The following is a 19,572-nucleotide window of genomic DNA, read 5'->3' as shown; positions in this document are numbered from 1 at the left end:
TGTTGCACATTCACTAAACTGAAGAAATGTACTTTACATACAAAATTCAAGACATTTATTTTTTTTCTTATTATTTATTGTTTAAAGAATATTTGGTAAAAAACTAATGCTCAATTCTGTAAAATTATCAAATAGTTGCTAATAATACATAGGAACCTTTTAAATGAGGCCATATAAATTCAGACAAATCAAAAACATCTTAACTTACACAGCATACTTCTGTAACAATAATTATAATCAAATTATAAAAGGTTGAGTTTACATGAACGTTTTGAATATGGACATGATCACTGTTGAGCATTCACAACATTGAAAGCAGACTTAGTGCCAGGAGTTTCAGCAGCATTGTGTATAAACCAGAGCAAAGTATTGTGGATTATTTAGATCTTTTCCTGAGTCCTTGTAAACTACACAAACCTTTCTCATCACCAAGACAAACAGCTAATACATATTTTAATAAAAAATACACAAAACACACAAACGCATAGCGGGAAAAATGTGCAGAACACCTAAAAAACTAAATGTGTGTCAACTGTGTAGTCTAATTCAAAACAAAAAATACTGCTACTATCAGTACATTCAGTTATGTAGCCCTCCAAAGGAAACTGCTTTAATAAAATAGAGCATTATTGCCTTTTCAAGTCCAAAAACAGTAAATAGCTTACAGAAATGTAATAATTTAAATGAACAAATAGTAGATTCAGTGACTATGACAGACAGGAATAAAACACACACACACACACACACACACACACACACACACACACACACACACACACACAGGACCAGAAACCAAACCAACTCTTGTATACTGTTCACACAGCATGACAGTGCAGATGCTTGGATAAGGGTCATTTGGAGCCTGAGGCTTGGAAACCATCAGAGGTTAAAAATACAGGGTGATTCATGTGTTCCTGCAGCATAGCAAACATCATCAGGAGCTGACCAGCAGATAGAGAGACAAAGAGAGCCACTCGGTGGCTAAAAGAAAGCTCAAATATATAAGGTGTGAACGCACACCGGAGGTCTCAATAAAAGTCCTCACTTGCTGGATGTAGACAGGTTGTGTCAGAGAGTACTTTCATAGGTGACAGGAGTTTCATTGTCATCGTCGCCTCCTGCTGCAGTGCCTGCATGATGGGAGAAAAAAACGTAATGAGAGAAGCTTCAGTGCAAGTCTGATTACATGCATACAGGAACCACAAACAAACACAAACAACTGTGCACTGTGGTTGATCCAATATTCATACACTGTAACAGCAACAATGCCACTGTTGTATGTATGTAAAATACATGAAGGCATGAGCAACAGGGTAAACAGCCAGCCTAAAGCTATGCAAATGCTCATCTGAAAGGATGCAGCTATCACAAAGGTGAAGTAGGGAAAAGGATATTTACTACTCGATCGCAACTACGAAGCGAGGCTGGACGGGGTTGTTGAGCTGAGTTGAATTGTTGAACGTATGACTTTACCTACCTAAGAAAAAGGCTGATAAAGTGGGTTTGACTCGCTCACCACAGGCGGAGTTCTTCGGTCTCTGTAACAGGCGAGGTCCAGAGAGCCCTATAATAAGAGCTCCTACAGGTGCTGTGAGAAGGATGGCCAACACGGCCACCGTCAGCACATCCATGCCGTACTTCTTCATCTCATCGTCATCCTTTGCTCTGGCCATGTCTAAAGCTGTGGAGCCTATAGCTGCCTAATGAGGGAAAAGACAAAAGCAGTGTTTCCTTTGTGCTCACTCACACAGTCATTACCATCGCTGTGAGAGAACACTTGAAACTTTGATAATATTTCAGTGTATGTACTTATAATTCAGATGTTTGCATATGAAAACATCAAAAGTTATTAACTGGAAAAGAGACACGCCTTAAAGTGAGCCACACAAAAATTAACTCCAGATGGAGGAGTTGTCAAGAGTTGCTGAAAAATATTTCAGCAGTGACTTACCTGCACTGTGGCTTTGGGCATCCACGCAAGGGCTATGAACACTTTTTCCTTCATGTTAAAGCCCGCGCACAACACACACACAAAGGTGAACAGGACTCGAACCAGCAGGGCAATGAGCAGAGACGCTATACCCAGACCTAGACAGACAAGTAGACAGAGCCATACAAAGATGTCACAAGTAATTTTTGCAGCTTTTTTTCACCAGGAGTGTGGGTGCAGCCTTCGCACAACATAGCGCCATTTGGAAATGTGACTGGAGCAGGATCAACACATTTTTTCAAAAGGACAAAGAGCCTACAGTCTGAACAGTTATGGTTTTAAAAATGAGCCAAAGAGGGAGTTCAGGCTGATTCTCTCTTGTCCTTGACACATAGAGCCCCTCCTAAAGTACAAATATGCTGTACACCATTCTAAATAAATACAGTATGTCAGCCTTGCAAAAATGTTCCCAGAGAACAAAATGCTCTGAAATTGCATCACAGTTTTTGTCCTTAATAATATATTATTTTACAAGTAGACGTAAGTAATGCTTAAATCACACATAATTGCACAACACCAAAATATGTTATTTTTACCATTTGTACTGACATGCATAAGGTATTTTTCTAGGAAGAAATCTAAAATCTGTTTCTCTGGTAACTCCCATACTGGGACTGATATGGACGTACAGCACAAAGGTTTTACTATTTACAGACAGAGATTAAAACTCTCACAGGGTGTCTTTTTTGGCTATGCAAATATATTTACATCTACAGTCACATTTGAATCCCTCACAGTGGTAACAGCCATCTCACTGTGTGTCATTTTGAAGTATGTGTGTGTGTGTGTGTGTGTGTGTGGTTGCCTCACCAACTGTGTATCCCTCCAGCTCAGAGATTCGAATCTCTGCTCCTATGAGTCCAAAGAGGAGAGGCTGAAACACGTCCCATGCCCACCCTACCACTTCCTCCACACGAGCCTTAAGACAAACACAACACACAGAAAATGTATAGTATGGTTGTCTTTGACACACAGCAGTGTAGACATTTGATGATTAATGAATGAAGAACTTACTTACAATGTACTTTTCTGCCAAGTTGATCTCAAAATTCATTGTCAGAGTTGCATAACTTTAAATAGGGGTCTGAAAAATATGCTGTACGTGTGACAGATATTGTATGCATTATGTTATTACCTTTTCCGTCCCCCAGCCGAGCCCGGCCAGAAATGCCAACACCAGGGTGCAGAGGCCTCCAGAGCCGGGAAAGCCAGCCACACCACTGCCGAACACGGCAAAGATTGACAGACCCAGCACCAAGAAGGAACGCTTCATCACTAAGTGTTTCTATGAGAGAGAGAGACAGTTGATGATTACATACAGAATATATAAGTGTAATGAAAGCTATAAATACTAAGATTACACTTGTAAAAGTGTTAACAGATATCAGGTGGTTGATATCATTCTGTCTTCACTGACGTTTTTCACAAGAGTTTGTTGGTTCCTCTCAAGTTGTCTCATTCACAGGCTGTGGTGTAAGGATGACTAAGCAATGGTAAAACTGGCTACTGTCATAGTAATGCTGCAAGACCATGCCTACCTGGTCAACACTGGGAAAGTACTGGATGAGGAAGCCAAGGAGAATCCCAGCAACCATCCCCCCGGCCACCTCCAGGACACCTCTCAGGAGGTTGTACCAAGTGGAGCCTAGAAGGATCAGCAGAGGAAATACACAATTAATACAATACAATTAACTTGAATTAATTGTCCAAAAGATGTGTCACAGCAGCTGGGTGAAAATGGATTGTCTTATTTAAGGTTTTAAATGTAGTTTAGTGTAAAACAGAGATTCTACATAGTGGTATACTGGACTCATGAAACACAAAGTGCACTGTAGGACTAGCAGAAAAAAAACTTTATCTTTTAACATGAGCTCACTTACACCCCTCTGCTGAGCTCCTGACAAACTACAGATAAAAGTTAGTTATTTCAGTGTTGACGTACACTGCAGTACACTCCACAGGATGCCACTCCCCTGGAGATAAGGTAGTGTTGCATTTCAGAAAAGAACACTGAATACAGCACTTCTCATCTTCCTTCACCTCTCCACACAAGCAAAACACATAACATCTGCAGGGGGTTACCTGTGGCGAAGGCCATGCCCAAGCACGTGGTGAATCCAGTGATGGCGAGAATGTCGTCGAAGCTGCCTGCAGCCATAAGCAAGGTGGGGATGCCCTGCTCCACGCCGTAACCATCCTTCTGCAGCATCAGCATGGAGGGAACTACCACCGCTGGAGACACAGCACCCAGCACAAAGCTATGGCATGGAGGAGATTGTTTATAGATTTACTTTCTCTTACAAAGATGTAACAAGCAAAGAAATGCTTTTGGGAGACAACCTTTGAATACAGTTGGAGAGATACAAAAAGGATGAACTGAGTTTTAGTGCTTAATAATAATGATGCCCTAATAATGGGCTGCTATATAACATAAACTTGATTTTGAACTCTTAAACTTCTTATTATCAAAAGTCTGCAGTGAAAACTCAAAACAGAATAAATAAAAAAATTACTGCATGGCTTTATGACGACAGTATTCATTGTTTCCAAAATGATGCTGGCCTCAAAAATGAACATGTGAGTTGGGCAGTACAAAAATATTTGTTCTGGCCCCTATCCACCCTCCAACCACTGATAAGAAAAGCATTCAGAGGGGGAACCAGCCATCACTGAATAAAGTCCGTATGACAACTTCCTTTGCAATGACTGATGGCACACGAACCCTGACAAGGAAGAAATGCAAAGGCTCTTGTATTATTTCTAAGTCTATCAACCACAGACACAACTTATTGTTGAGGGTTGATATATTTGTCATATCACTAACCCTGAAGGACCTGTGTGTGGATAAGAGGGTGTAATGTGATCTAATGATGGAAACATGTTCCTTGTGGGTACAGTATGTTGCGCTGTATTAGTCAGCCTTCTGTGTCTAGTCCACAGAGAGCCCTGGCAGTCTGCTCACACAGGACATAATGGAACTATGTATAAAAAAATATTTTCTATCAGGAATATACAAGAAATATAGGAGTAAAAGAGATGCTGTGAGGTCAAAACAACTCTGGGGTTTTTATGCCTGATTAAATAAAAGCTTTTAATATAACTTGTCCTTGCTCTGCCTGAAGGATGTCTTTTTTTTCTGTTATTAGATTTTGTCAATTTCAAGCGCTCCTGAAGCTGAAATCCTGTGCCTCTTGTCCTTACTGTTAAAAAGCTAAATATATATAGATATAAAAAGAAATGGTGAATATATTTGATTGCTACACATGCATGAAACAATGGAACACGATCCTCAAAGTGTCTGTTGCAGAATGAAAAGTGGAGACAGAAAGGAGAGTGAGTAGTGTTGCATTTACCCGAGGATGAAGCCCCACACCCAGGGCAGGCCCATGAGGAAGTGAGAGACCAGAGCTGTGGTGCAAGCCTCTATCACGCATGGCCCAACTGCCATGCGTACACACACAGACTTCAGTTTCCTCAGAGCCTGACAGTACAGACACACGCATACATGATTCAAGAGTTTGGAATGGTAATAAATCCGATTTTGTACAGATAAACAGCGTTGGGATGTTCAGCAGTACTAAATGCAGTCAGGCAGTTTAATGAACTGAAGAAACTGTTGAAGTCATATGTTGAAGTCAAGGGATGAGACTCATAGTTATATATTATTATATCTCTCTTAACATTTCAGTGTGAAGATTGTAAGCTTTGGTAGTGGAGTATGAGTATGAGGCATACCGTGGGATCCAACCCGAGGCCGGCTCTGGCTAGAATGACAGCCAGGGCAATGTTCCTCAGTGACGAAGACCATCTGAAGTTAATGTACACCCCCTCTGTTACCACCGGGATGTTCCGCAGCAGGAAACCCATCAGAAGCATACCTACAACACAGCAGACAGCGTGAGGTACAAAGATGATCCCTTCTGCCATGAAGTACTGTTTATTCTGCAGGACCATCTCTCATCTCCCAGCTACAGAACAAATATGAAGTTCAACTGTTGCTTTGTGAACTTCCAGCGTGTTTTAAAACTAATAAACCTAAACTTCATGATTCATCTGAACATTACACTACGGCATAACTATGAATATTATGTTATCATGAATCAACACATTATTAAGAATATTGAAATGATGCAAAATTATAGATTTCTGATTATGGATGTGGAGCATATGTCAAGAACAGCAAATATTTAAAACTGTTACAGAGTGGGGACAGCAGATGACTGACCACTATTTCTCTAATGATTATAACAAAGCAATTCTCTCGCTAGTTTGTCGAAAGATATTTTAAAATACAGAAATCCACACTGGACTGGTAAACAAGGCTACTCTTTTGAAGACTTGGCCCAAAAAGAAGAGAAAAACAGGAAAGTGAAGTTCAGAGAGAAATAAACCCCAAGTTGTGCTTCACTCTGCCTGTTGATGTTATTTGCGAATGAGGAGTGGCTCCAGCTTCCTTGATTTTTATCTTGTTAGGGGTGCAGTTGAGAGACTTTCTCCATTTCCCAATACATAACATCATGAATTCAAATTACACTACATTTAAACATACTTCTAAACTGCTAAGAAAGAAGACATTTCATCTTCTGGTCAATGCTGTGATTTATTACAAGCCAGCGTTGTTGATGTAAAATAATGGCACTCCCTCACCTTGGGTAAACTGGACTTATCTGACCAGAGCCTGATCAAGGCTCACATTGCTTGTGTTTCATAATGAGAGCAAACATCAACCAGTCTTTTTACCCTAACATCTTTGGATAAACAGGGGGAATCATTGATATGCATTTTCAAGGTAACAGGACTGTAACCTTGTAGGATAATAATACAACAAATAGAAATGAAACACAGAATGATAAAACGGATAAAAATCCAGCAGCTATTGGGTACTTGACTAGGAATGGAGGAAGTGAGTCACAGGACTGTACAGCTAATCAGAACTCCCTTTTGCCCTGTGTTTTTTCCCCCCCCATCAGTGACAAAGGTGAATGTTAATATTTGTTTGGCCAGCTCATGTAAATCAACAGCTTTTCAAAGACATTTGAGTTTAGTTTTAGATTATTTCAAGTGCTTCCACTGTGATGCATAAAACACGCAGTCAGATCTGCATCTTCTAGTTGTTCTAACACTGTACATACAGAATGCTCAGGCTAGGGTTGATACCCTTTGTAGGTATCTTGACTCGGCTGAATTAGCCTGTTAGCTAATGCTAGCTTATGCTTGGGTGGGAAACCTACAAGACAGACATTGGGACCACTAAGAGTAACACCAGGACAGCACAGTGCACCCATTTCCACCTCAACCTGCCATTTACTAACCTCCTACAAACACTCCCTGACTGATTCATCCTCTACAGGTGGAATTTTGCATCTGTATATGCAGCTATGAAGGTAAATAATGATTCCACAGTTGAGCTTTTATGTATCTAATTGTTCTGGCATTTCCCTTCTCAAAAAAACTATTTTATACTGACACTGAAATATGATGTATTGTGTTATTAAATATCACCGAGGTGGAGGCATCTGTGTGACTAAGCATGAAATAAAGGCTTGCATTAACCCACCACTGTGAAAAGTGTAATCAGTGAATTCTGTCTTACCGAGGAGTGGTGGGAACGGTGGGAGGCTGGGCAGACGGATGAGAGACACCAATTTGCCACCGATGAGCGCACAGATGAAGAGTATTGTGATGCCAAACAGGTTCCCACCTGGAAGACATTCGTCCTCTGTGATAGACCAAACAACTCCAAAGAGCACAGCTGCCAAAAGGACTGGAGGGGACAGAGAAGAATGAATTAGATTCAGTGTGTGTTAATGTCAACAATGGCATGATATGATTCATTATGAGAGGAAAGAAGGGGGGTTAAGAGAGATAGGGATAAATGAATTATTACAGGTATTTTTTCTACATCGCAACTGTCGACCTCAAAAACTTCCTCAAATGTATTTTATAAGAAAACAATGTTGTTCCCCTTGAACAGATAAAGCTACTAAGAATTCAGTGTTGATGGACAACCTATCCATTATAAAAGGCTGTTATGAACATGAATCTACACCTAAGACATTATGATGGTTTCATCTGTCATTTCTTATCCATTTGTATAGACGATATGTATGTATATACAATGTGTATAATGATATCAATTATGTGTCTTATGAATTTAAATATAGCATTAGTATTTGTGCGCCTAAATATATATATATACATATTACATATGACTGTTTTGTAAGTCTTTTTTATCATGTGACTGCATCTATTAAATTGTTCTGAGCATACACAAATGTCATGTGATCTAAAGTTCTAAAGAAAGGATGGCCATGCAATAAATGTGCAGTTAGGAACCCTCTGAGTCAACAGGAGACCCCCACTGCTCTATTACCTTTGGTAATGAGAGAGGCCAGGAGGCCTCTCGGTGGACATGGGCAAAATCTGTGGAGTAATGGGCAGCAGACCACTGGCGGGTCTGTGTTTGTGCCGGCGTCCACCACAGGGTTTCGAGGAATAAAATAGGTCGTCTCCTCCGTAACATTTGGACTGGAGCAGCGTCGTACCACCACCTGGATCTGGTTCACGTTTAGGTGCTGGAGTAGAGGAGTCAGGATGTGGAGAGGGACAGGTCAGTGATAACATGTTTTAGCAGCTGTCCAAACACTACATCTGTAAAGGCAATTTTGGCACTTTTGGCTCATAGCCTCAATTTTTACAGTACCCTACAATGTTTTTCATGAACACACAAGGTGAGTGATGTCTCTGTATTCTTTTCACCTGCTGAAAAAGTATGCAGGTTAAAAAAATGACTGCGCAGTCAAAGTAGTCCAAGAAAATAAGGCACCTTACACAGAGCATCAAATCTAATGTGTCACACTGACATGAATATGAATGCAGTGCTTAAGGAACAATGAGAAAACTGGTAGATGTTCCTGAGGCATATTCATTGCGAAATCCTCCAAGTGTGGTGCCCTATCAGTATTGTTGACACAGAGGCACGTCATACTGGCAGATTACAAGCTACAGTTTCTTGGCAAATAATAGAGTGAAAATATGAACTTGCCCTCAAAGCTGATATCTCTGTGACTCCTAGAACACCCTCTTTGTCATATTGCTCAGGTAAGAATATTGGCTCAAAGTTTTGACTTTGCCTCTGGCTGCATTTCAATTAATTCTCACAAATGATGGCAGACAATTAATTTGACATGGTTAGAGAATATTACAGAAAATGTGGAAGCATTAAAACAACTAACAGCAGCGTAATGCAAGAGACATAGAATCACATGACAGCAACCACATCATTTATATGTGACTTAAAATGTCTTATTTAGTAAATATTAAAAAACCACAAAGGCAATGTAACTTAAGAAGCTACCAAAAAAACAATTATCAGGACAGTTTTCAATCTTGGGGAGGTAAAAACCAGGTAAAACCAGATTGCATCCAGAATAAAAGTGTAAGAGATTCTTATTAGTAAAATACTTTACCTCCACATGGTTTGCTGCAGGTAAAGCAATTCTGTCCAGCAGTGGGCTGGGTGCCGGACTGGGTGCCGGACTGGGAGCAGGACTGGGTGCGGGGCTTGGCTCTGGAGTAGCAGGTTTGGGCTGAGTGTCTTCCATGGCAATTCACTATAGTAGTTCTGGTCCACTCACTTCTCTGTTACAGTACATCAAGCTGAGGGGTGGGGTTGGCCATTGATGGGCAGTTCCTTCACCTCTGTTTCTGTATGTCCAGCTCTGACCTATTCATTCAGAATGGTTTTATCAGTAGGGAAACAAATTAGTGTTTACTTATAATGGAGAACAGCGATGTTGGTACAGGTGTGGAAATTGGCATGACATGGAATAAGTTTTAATCTCACACTCTGGTCTATCCTCTAAAACATACAGGATTTAACTGTCCATGTTTAAGAGACATGATTTCACTTAATTTTACAGATACTGTACTGGCTCTTGGTAACGATGTAGAGAAAGCTAACCTGGGTTCAAGCCACATGACTAATTCCTAAATAAGGATCTATGTGGGTTATAGTACACACTGTGTGCTGGTAGCTGTGTGTACTTCACATGTCCACTTGTCTCACCACTACGAGGAAACAGGGCTAAAACCTAACGTCTTACACGGAACAAGTATATTTTCTGCTAAACTCTTATTAGTTTTAGTTCAAATTGTGTTACAAATAAATAATATTAAAGAGACGCTACTACAATGTTTTGACAGTTGCTTATGGCGACAGACGCTGGTTAATCCAATTGTGAACAGACCACACTAATCAATGCTTACAGGTTGACCATATGGCACACCTAGCTAGCGTTAGCGCAAGTAGGTTAGAGTTAACTAGCAACCAGCAAACAACAAACCTATCCCTGGCTAGTCACTTAGCTAGCCAGCAAAGCAAAGTATATGTTTGAGGACGGCTTAAGTTGCGTTTTAGTTCAGTTTGTTAGTGAAGCTGCCTACACAACACGTGTAGGCACCGAGACAGCTGAAACCACAGCTAACGTGACAGCAATTAGCCGGCGAAGAGGCAAATCCACGCCTCATGATAAACCATCTTAGTAGATCCATTATCGGACGCGCCATCTCCGCACACCGCTATTTCCTCAAAATCGTTCAAGTATCATACTGTCTTTTAACTTCTAATCCCTTTTCAAACTAGCGTTATGTTAGCGATAGTTTTGGCTTGGCACACGATGCATTAGCGTCCTCGTGTTGAAGTGACAGAAGTCCCTGTAACGTAAGCTAGCGTTACGCAGAGGTAACGTTAACGGTAAACTAAACACGGCCGCCGACAACGTCTGAATACGGGAAATATGGTCAGGCGCAATTTGACTTCCTATTCCGACACGGTTTAGTGCAGGTAATCGTCAAACTTAGCGAGATGAGCCTTGTCCGATATTGGATGCACCCCCGGTAGCTGCCTGTGTGCTTCCTACCAACAGCTGTGAGTGAACTCTCCACTCCCATTTAAAAGCACAGTAGCTAGCTACAACGACCGCTCCTGACCCCCCTGACTGGGCCCCTATAGATATCTGGCGTTATAGAAAATAAATAAATATATAAAAATGGCAGCTCACCTCATATCGTAAACATTGTCACCTCTCGTGAACTATAGCCAGCAGCGTTTCTGACAGTCCTGTAGCAGATAGACCAGCTGGGAAATGAGGCGGATTAGTGATGTCCAAGCAAGTATGTACCCAGCACAGGAGAGCTTGGTTAGGGAGGGGGAAGTAAGGTTAAATGGAAGTGCACTGCTGAAGACGTTTAAATGGGTTTTAAGACACATTTTTATTATTAATCACATTGAAATTCACAAAATCGTTTTGTATTAAAAAAGCTGGTTTACACCATGACACTGTACCTGCCAGTCACAATGTCTGTCAACCTTTGCCAGCATGTTAGTATTTTGGCACTGCGATGGACACATTTGCAGCATAGATTTCAGATTAGACAATGGGAAAAATTCTCCTATCAAAATCATATGTGAAAAAAAATCATCACTTTGTGCACAGTTTATCTGGGCTTAAGGCATTTGCTTCAAAGAACAGCCAACTGTCTCCACTACTGCCACGTTAAGGATGCCACAGGTTTCTCAGAGTCTCCATCCTCCGTCAATGATGTGCTCTGTCCCTGTCACATAGGCTGACTGTGGAGGACCAGAGACAAACATCAGGTTAATTATTTCACTGCAAACAAAGTGGCATTGCATTGATTTCTTTGGAATATTAAAAGTTTACACTGTGGTTGAGCTTACACACTGTACACACACTCCATGACTGCATGACTTTTTTGAGCGAGCACCTACCTCATCTGAGGCCAGGTATACACACAGGTATGCCACCTCCTCAGCTGTACACATTCTGCCAGTTTTCTGTCTTGCCATGAAATCCTTATAAGCCTGTGGAGAGGTGTAACATTTGTAGCATTCATTATCTTCAATACCCAGCCATCAGGATTTCTTCTATTTGTAAACCAAGATAAGATGTTCCTGTTATATGACTCATGCAGGCATTACTGTCAGATTAAGAATGGAGAAAATGACATGAGTACATCAGAGCCTACAGTACCTGTTCTGGGTCAGGTTGGGCCTGGATCCTACCCCTCAGTGATGGAGTATCAACAGTCCCTGAGGAAATATAAAAGAGCAGCCCTGACTTTCTTCTGAAAACCTCAGTAATAGTGAACATAGATATATAGATATCTATATATATAGAGTTTTTGATTACTTGCGGGGATTTTTTTTTAACTAAACACAATGGGATTTATTTCAGCTCTTCAGATTAATGTTCATTAAAAAACCTGAAGATCTCTAGTTTATATGGCAGTTATTTAGAATTGAACACAGGGGACAAACTCAAGATTTGTATATCTCTTATATAAAACATCAATTTAATTTGCTCTAAAGAATGTCTACAGGATATTGTTATCTATCAAAATGTTTGTAACCTTGACTAATACTTGAAGGGTAAAAGGACAGTACATCATGTTTTAAACTTACCAGGACAAACACAATTGCAGCGAATGCCTTGCTCAATGAAATCAGCCGCTATAGATTTGGTGAACCCAATCACTGCGGCCTTGGAGGTGCTGTAGACACACCGATTCACAACACCTGTGTCAAGGGAACACATGTCACTCACACGCAGAGCAATTATCTAAGATAAGAGGATTACATTGAACATGGTCATACTTCAGTGACTTAATGTCCTTTTAATTGGGCAATGTAAAATGTGTTCTACAAACATTGACAGTAAAAAGATCTGTGGATTATCATTTACCTTTTATGCTTGATGCAACAGAAGCCATGTTAATAATATTTCCTGACTTCTTTGCCAACATCTAGAACAACAAAATAAATCAGAAAGTTGGCATATTAACAGGTTATAATTGGTAAAATGAAGATTAAAATTATGTAACAATCTTAGGTTTTTATTTTTATATAACAAAGACTTGATAAATGTGCTACGATCCAAGCCAAAAAGTACCCTTAGAGACAGTTTGGTTAAGTTTGTAGCTAAAGCTGGATTAGTGATTGGGCAGTCACCGCCCATCATGTCACAGGCTCAGAGTAATACAGCTAATCCCAGCGAACAAAGGATGAGAACAAAATAAAAGCATATGTCACTCAATTTTCAACGGCACCTATTTCATTCTCTCAACAACAGGATAAACTGTGTTAAGCATTTGGTAAACTGGGCAAAGGTCACCTTAGGCAGAAAAGCCTTGCACATGAGATACATGCTCCGGACGTTCACGTTCATTGTGAAGTCCCAGTCAGACTCTTCGCAGTCCAAGATGGAGCCGTGGTGCACAAACCTGCACACAGAACGTGACAAACCTGATAGTGGCTAAAACAGTCTCGCACTATTCTATAAAACAGTATTACATACATCATCTAAACATATGGCTTTAGCTATAAAATGTAAAATACTTCATCTGTCAATCAGAATCAAAACACAGAAGAGCACAAGAGATTGTTATTAGATAGGAATAAACACGAAATCCTGCTTTAGCCCTGCCATTGTTTTACTGAGCCTTAAAGGTGCTAATTTAGAGACCTTTGTTAAGTAGATTGACAAAAGGTCAAGTGGAGGTTAAACCTTATGCTATAGGGATTTTAGAAATGTAGTTAAGCAGGAGATGGATAAACGTGTTTAATGTGGAGACAGCAGACAGTGAATAGAACTGATTTCCCCCCTTTTTTGCTATAAATGAATTGCATAACTACTTTAGTAATTTAAGGCAACATTAGCATTACATTAAAAGTGTGAAAAGGAATGAAAACATACCCAGCAACGTTGAACAGCACGTCTACATGGTCATGCTCCTTGGCCAGGGCTTCCACTTGGTCCCTCTTAGTCACATCCACCACCTTGGTCTTGATCCCTGTTGGTGACGAGGGAAAGGGTCCAATTCAGGTATGATGACACATGCACTGATTTCATTATAATAAAGGCAGATTTATTATTATTTATTTTGCTGCAGAAGATAATCGTAAAGATGAAGCAGATCATATTTCTGTTAGTTCCATCTACATTCTTACACTGAATAGCCCTGAGTAAATGGTCTGTTGCGCAAAATTGACAAACCAGGGGACCTACTACATTACCTGCTGCATTGTACCACCTGTCATTTTCTGCTGACCACTCATCAGGTCTGTGGAAAGCTGTTAAAAATGAAATGCTTCGCTTGTGAGCTAACTGAAGAGAGTGGTGTTCAGAGAGGGAATAGTGTTGATCACCTCCTATTTATTCAAGCCTGGTTCAACAGGGACTAGAGGAGACAATTTCCTACAATAAACCTGCTCCCTCAAATTTATTGCCTACTATTTAAAATACTGAAAATTAAATATTGTGATCCTGTTGACAGTTTTCATGGTTTAACAGTACTATCCTATGTATCTACATTTAGTTGGCAATGTATTGTGGAGATCAGTGAGCAGTAATTTACTTGTATAACCAAACTGGAAGAAAAAACAACACTAACCATCGCATTTAAAATATGTCATATATAATCTTTAGTAATGTGGTCATATTCATGGGCTATTTCTGAACTGAAACTAGAACAAATTTTAAACCTAATTAATTAACAAATTAACTATTTTGATAATCTACTAATCAATCAAGTAACTTCAGGCAAAACAAACAAACAAAAAAAAAAACAAAAAACAAAGATAAATGTAATATATTTGCTGATTTTCTTCTATAATAGTAAACTGCATATCTATGGTTTTCATACCACTGTATAGATCAAATCATAAATCAAGTACACTGTCAGGATAAACTAGGGAAATGTATCACATGATACTTGTTAACAGCTACCAGGTCAGTACATGATCTTCATGAGGTTCTCAAAGAATGAAAGACAGAGGAAAAGGGGGAAGAACACTTCTGGCTCAGCCGACTTGGCTGCATCACACTGGTTACCCAGCAGATGGCAGCTGTAGACTGACAGAGATGAATCTTACCCGGGATACCATCCAGTTCCTTCAGCTTTTCTCCGTTGATGTCTGTGGCTGTGACCTGAGCCCCCTCCTTCACAAATGCCTACAGTTGAAAAACTTGAGTCAGTTACAAGCGGTTACACAACGTCCATGCAAAATTTTGCAACATTTGCTGCCCAGTATTCCCTCATTTAAATAACAGAAGAATATTCTGTATAGTTATGATAGTGTGATTCAAGCAAATCATTTTAAATTCTAAAATTCACCAGGGCCATTTTGTTAGACAAGCATTTGCTTAAGAAGAAAAAAAAAAAACACAAACAAACTGAAAGCTGGGAACAATGAGGTAATTTTTTCCCAAATCTGAGCTGCTGCTTGTCACTCCCTCTGAGGCAATAACTCAGGTCACAGTGTTGACATCAAGATCTCATTATCTATAGTATCTATAGACTCTGAATGTCCATTTCTAACCCTAATCCTTCAGCTCCATCTGCAGTCATCTGATAGCTAAGGGAGTGACTGCACCATTAACCACAGAGCAGACCACATCAACAAACGGCACCTATTTCCAGTCTAAATGGGAAATGCTCAATAGACACTTAACACCATATACAACCTGTAATACTATGTAATTTGAACCTAATGATCCGAGATACTGTAAACCGAGGTCTCTGTATTTGAATTCCTCCACACTACATAGAAACACAAATCCCTGATTGTGATACAAGGCACAGTTTCACACACTTAAAACGGTCACTTAAAGGGAATGGAAGTGATGATGACCCAATCTTGACAAGTACGTGTGTGTGAGATTCTCAAGTGCTTTGCTCTATCACTTTGGCAAGAATATCACCAGAGGATTGTCCGTGACGAGTGTCTTGAATCTGTATTTGCACCATCTCAAGAATCACTATAACAGCACAGTTATTTACAGCACATCCTCGTGGAGTGATAGCATTGTAAACATACACAACACAAAATCTATAATCTTCATGCAAGGTAAAAATAGTTGTTGAAACTAGAGATAGACCGATATGGTTTTTTCAGGGCCGATACCGATTATTAGTAGTCAAGGAGGCTGATAACCGATATTTGGAGCCAATTTTCATTTGCAGTAAAAGTGAAAATATTGGTGTTACACTTAACTTCATTTAAATGCCTTTAAGCATATGTTTATTAAACAGCTTTTCAGATTTATAGTGTTTTTTTTTTTTTTTTTATCTTAGACAATAGACATCTTTGTTTTAAAATTCTAACAAAAAGTGCAGGGAGCTCCAAGGCTCAGCAGCATGTCTTATAAAGTTAAATGAAAACTTAAACAAATAAATAGCTCTCTAAAGTTTTCTACAGTAAATAAAGAAATATATATCTGCTCTATATCATATATCAGCTTCTCCACCCAGCAAAACTTTTTCTCCTCTCCGGTCTATCCCTAGTTGAAACAATGTATTATCTTTTTTTTCTTTCTTTTTTTTTTTTAACAATTACAGTTCGTATTTCTTTCTGTATTTCTTTTCTTTGGCACACTAATCTGAAAGAGAAAGACAAGATAAGATATAATATATAATAAAATGTGAGCAACATAAAAATCTTCCATTTGCACACACGAACACTGGCTGAAATATGTAATGAAGTAAAAAAAAATATATGCTGCTTTGAGTCTGTACACCACACACTATTAAGTAAACGTAAATAGGTTAAAAGTAATCTGTGATTTAGTATGAAATCTATCAGTGAGAAGTACTTATTAAAGCTCATTACTAATGCTGCAGCACGTCCAATCCCCTGCGCGGCAGCTGACAGCACAATCACTTTCCCGTCCAGGCGGCCCATAGTGCTCCTTCCACTGCAGCTGAGATCAAAACATGAACAATAACAACAGGTTTATTGTGATGATAAAAGCTCTCTTTTAAAAATGAAAAAATCCTGCTGAGAATTCATTAGGTATTTACAAAAGTGTTTATGAAGTTCTATTTCAGCTGAATGAAATGGTGGAAAAACACAGTCCCAGTTCATTAAAGGTTTACGTGCAATGTCTGTTACATATTACAAAGCACTGTATAAGTACAAGCAAAGCCACTATTGTTAAAGATAAAAACAAAACAGCACCAGCCTCAGAGAGTCTGAACTGGATTGTGGTGAGGAAAAAAAAAATCCACTTAGAAAGATGTCAAAGTAAACACATTAACTAACACATGCGGCTCAAAACACCACAAAGACAGTCTCTTAACAAATTTACCACTTGAGGTTTGCATTTAATTTCACTGGTGGATCCAATTGTGTAGCCAAGAAGTAATAATTGACAGGCTGTTTCTCAACAGACTGCAGAGACAAAATGGTTTGGCAGTAGGCTGCTGCATTCGACGCCTTACAGCTTCAGAGAAAAATCACAAGTGACCACCCAGACATTACTATGCATTATGAAACCTCTGATGCAGATTACATAGTACCAGATCTTATGAACCTGAATTCATTAGGCAGCTGCCTATAATGAGTCTGTACTTAATAGTACACCATAACTGACAGCTGCAAAGTCCTAAGCTATAAATATTCATGTGAATTTTATTACAGTATCACTCACACTGACGTGTAGCCTCCAGGAAAAGACCCTGTGAAGAAATGTGTTTTACCAGTTGCACGCAAAATTTCCACTTTCAGCATTTCCCTAATTTTCTCAACGTCAACAAATAGATGTTACAGTGATCAAACCCCTTCCACTAATTATTGAGAGTACCTATGTATTAGCTTCATAGGCAAACTAAAAGTAAAACATATCAAACATTCTTTGCCTTAGTGAAACTACAGCATAGACACAGTAGAGAAAACTCAATTTCAAAATAAAATACTCATGGTTATTCAGTTATTCACAGCCAACAGTGTGCTATCGAGCATTGTTGGGCTGTGTGTGGCCAGCAGCTGCCTGTGGTTTTTGCAGTTTCTGTCTGGCACAATTTGGTCTAATCAGTCAGCGATTTCACTCACACCCCTCTTTTCTTTTCTCTTTCAACAAGCTGAAGACCACATGCTTACAGTGCCATACAATAACAATGCAAAATAAATCAAATGAGAAATAAGCACTATTTCTGTGTAGTGTCCTTGGTGAATAAAAGCCCTCAAGTTTTGCTTTAAGTTGTATTTGTCTGCTGATGACTAGAAATGGTTAGGTATTCAATGAAATTGTAATATTTTGCAGCTGTAGAGTCTGGATCTGTACGGACCAACCACCCATTCTGTTTTTATTTGGCCCTGAATTAAACTAACTTAAGAGTTTGGCCTCTTGTGTGAATGTGTTGCCATGATAGTTATCATTTGTGTTTCGTGCTTATTATGACTTAGACTCTGCAGTGATCTGTAGGTGTGTTTGCAGGCTTTAGTTTCTGATTGCTGTTTGTTTAGCATGTGTTGGTTGTCTTTCCCTCTGCTGCCACTGGGACATGAGCCATGACAAACATTCTATTAACCACACCTGGACTAGACTCCCTGTGTTTAACACACAAACCCTCACAGACTGGAGGTGGTGACAGGTCAGTGGCGTGGCTGGGTGAGAGCACAGAGAGAGAAGGGCCTTGTAACAAAAGCAGAGGGGGGAGAAAGGAACATAAGAATCAATTACACTGACAGACGAGTGGCGCTTAGAGTGCAGCAGTGTTGAAAACAGAGGCACTGAACCTGGCCAGGTGGATGCAAGAGGTGTGAGCTGTTGGATGTGTTAAATGCCCCCCTCCTCTTTTTAGTTGGAATCCTTACACTTGCTCTGCTTCTTGGACTTTTAATTGTCTTGATTTAGTGGACTTTTAGTAGTTGGTGGAGCAAAATATTAACTTCTCTTTTGAATTTCCCCACATATCAGAATCCACACCTATTGTTTTAAATTAGCTTTAAACTTTTTATTCAACCACTTAAACTGCTGTACTTCATCTCTGTGAGAGCGTTGGCATTACATGTTTTAATCAGCTGAAAGACTGTGTGCTGTTGTTGCTAAATCGTGATAAACTTAAGCCATAGCTTCAGTTTTTCAACAGAAAGCTAGGGACGTTTACTTTTAAGTTGAATTCTCTGAGAGCTGCATTATTCTGAGTGACTCTAACGTTGCATGCACAACACGAATGGTAATATACTAGGCACATGCAGCGGGTGCTAAGTCCAAGGAGAGGAGCAGCAACGAGATCAGGCTGAGGTGAACAAAACTCAGCAGAACACAGTAATCAAAGGGTGTGATTATGATCCTCGTTATTTTTAGCAGACACAGTGTCGTCGCATTACGTCTGACGACTACTGTATTCATAGGCTGTGCAGCCAAGTACTGACTTGGAAAAACTCGTTTTGGAAACTCACCCTCTGTTGATTTCCAACTGCGACAAAGAGCAGGAAAGCCCGTCACGCTGCCCTCTGCTTCTACTGCTATTGGTTCCCGAACAGGAAGTGCGCATGACAGCTGATTGTAAAAATTGAGAAGATGAAATAGAGAGAAAAAGAGTGCAGTGAAAGATTTTATTCCCCACTCTGTTTGATAAGAAGACGCTATTATGAGACTGAATAAGATTTAGTCAAATGAATGTATTTTTCTGCACGACAGTTGATTCGTTAAGAATTGTATTAGCTTCCCCTTCAAATGTGATAAAAGCAGTTTTTAGCCTAATAGTCTGTTTTCTTC

At 39.7% G+C, this 19,572-nt stretch overlaps 2 protein-coding genes across 5 annotated transcripts; both read right to left on the bottom strand.

The window, feature by feature from the left end:
* Positions 1 to 217: 217 nt before the first annotated feature.
* si:dkey-162b23.4 (sodium/hydrogen exchanger 9B2) lies at positions 218 to 11,188 on the bottom strand. 3 transcript variants are annotated; one of them, XM_018695818.2, is made up of 13 exons: positions 11,053 to 11,188; positions 9,460 to 9,716; positions 8,364 to 8,565; positions 7,584 to 7,754; positions 5,726 to 5,868; positions 5,344 to 5,471; positions 4,073 to 4,248; positions 3,529 to 3,635; positions 3,126 to 3,275; positions 2,801 to 2,909; positions 1,952 to 2,088; positions 1,478 to 1,700; positions 218 to 1,130 (listed from the first exon to the last, which is right to left on the bottom strand). In XM_018695818.2, the coding sequence occupies exons 2-13, from the start codon at positions 9,592 to 9,594 to the stop codon at positions 1,069 to 1,071; spliced, it is 1,743 nt and encodes a 580-aa protein (XP_018551334.1). In that variant the 5' UTR covers positions 9,595 to 9,716; positions 11,053 to 11,188; the 3' UTR covers positions 218 to 1,068. The 3 variants fall into 3 exon arrangements, with proteins under 3 accessions (XP_018551334.1, XP_018551337.1, XP_018551335.1); XM_018695821.2 differs by having other exon boundaries at positions 1,517 to 1,700; positions 11,053 to 11,187; XM_018695819.2 differs by lacking the exon at positions 11,053 to 11,188 and having other exon boundaries at positions 9,460 to 10,944.
* A 50-nt stretch (positions 11,189 to 11,238) lies between these two features.
* Positions 11,239 to 19,346, bottom strand: bdh2 (3-hydroxybutyrate dehydrogenase, type 2). 2 transcript variants are annotated; one of them, XM_018695823.2, is made up of 11 exons: positions 19,254 to 19,276; positions 17,500 to 17,527; positions 16,680 to 16,770; positions 14,943 to 15,021; positions 13,765 to 13,861; positions 13,183 to 13,291; positions 12,754 to 12,814; positions 12,474 to 12,587; positions 12,043 to 12,101; positions 11,781 to 11,873; positions 11,239 to 11,621 (listed from the first exon to the last, which is right to left on the bottom strand). In XM_018695823.2, the coding sequence occupies exons 3-11, from the start codon at positions 16,749 to 16,751 to the stop codon at positions 11,568 to 11,570; spliced, it is 738 nt and encodes a 245-aa protein (XP_018551339.1). In that variant the 5' UTR covers positions 16,752 to 16,770; positions 17,500 to 17,527; positions 19,254 to 19,276; the 3' UTR covers positions 11,239 to 11,567. The 2 variants fall into 2 exon arrangements, with proteins under 2 accessions (XP_018551339.1, XP_018551338.2); XM_018695822.2 differs by lacking the exon at positions 17,500 to 17,527 and having other exon boundaries at positions 19,254 to 19,346.
* Between the last annotated feature and the right edge of the window lie 226 nt (positions 19,347 to 19,572).

The sequence above is a fragment of the Lates calcarifer genome, linkage group LG5 (assembly GCF_001640805.2).
Source record: "Lates calcarifer isolate ASB-BC8 linkage group LG5, TLL_Latcal_v3, whole genome shotgun sequence".
Lineage (NCBI taxonomy): Eukaryota > Metazoa > Chordata > Actinopteri > Centropomidae > Lates > Lates calcarifer.
This window is presented reverse-complemented; position numbering and strand designations above follow the sequence as displayed.

Bases quoted from the DNA above. Each gene is read 5' to 3' on its own strand.
- bdh2 (XM_018695822.2), bottom strand. From the start codon at position 16,751: ATGGGCCGCCTGGACGGGAAAGTGATTGTGCTGTCAGCTGCCGCGCAG. The intron at 15,022-16,679 runs GTAATGAGCTTT...TTTCAACTGTAG, and splicing joins TTGGACGTGCTGCAGCATTA to GCATTTGTGAAGGAGGGGGC. The intron at 12,815-13,182 runs GTGACCTTTGCC...TTGTTGTTCTAG, and splicing joins GCAAGGCTTTTCTGCCTAAG to ATGTTGGCAAAGAAGTCAGG.
- si:dkey-162b23.4 (XM_018695818.2), bottom strand. From the start codon at position 9,594: ATGGAAGACACTCAGCCCAAACCTGCTACTCCAGAGCCAAGCCCCGCA. The intron at 7,755-8,363 runs GTAATAGAGCAG...TGTCCCCTCCAG, and splicing joins GGCCTCTCTCATTACCAAAG to TCCTTTTGGCAGCTGTGCTC. The intron at 5,869-7,583 runs GTAAGACAGAAT...GCTGTGTTGTAG, and splicing joins ACCGTTCCCACCACTCCTCG to GTATGCTTCTGATGGGTTTC.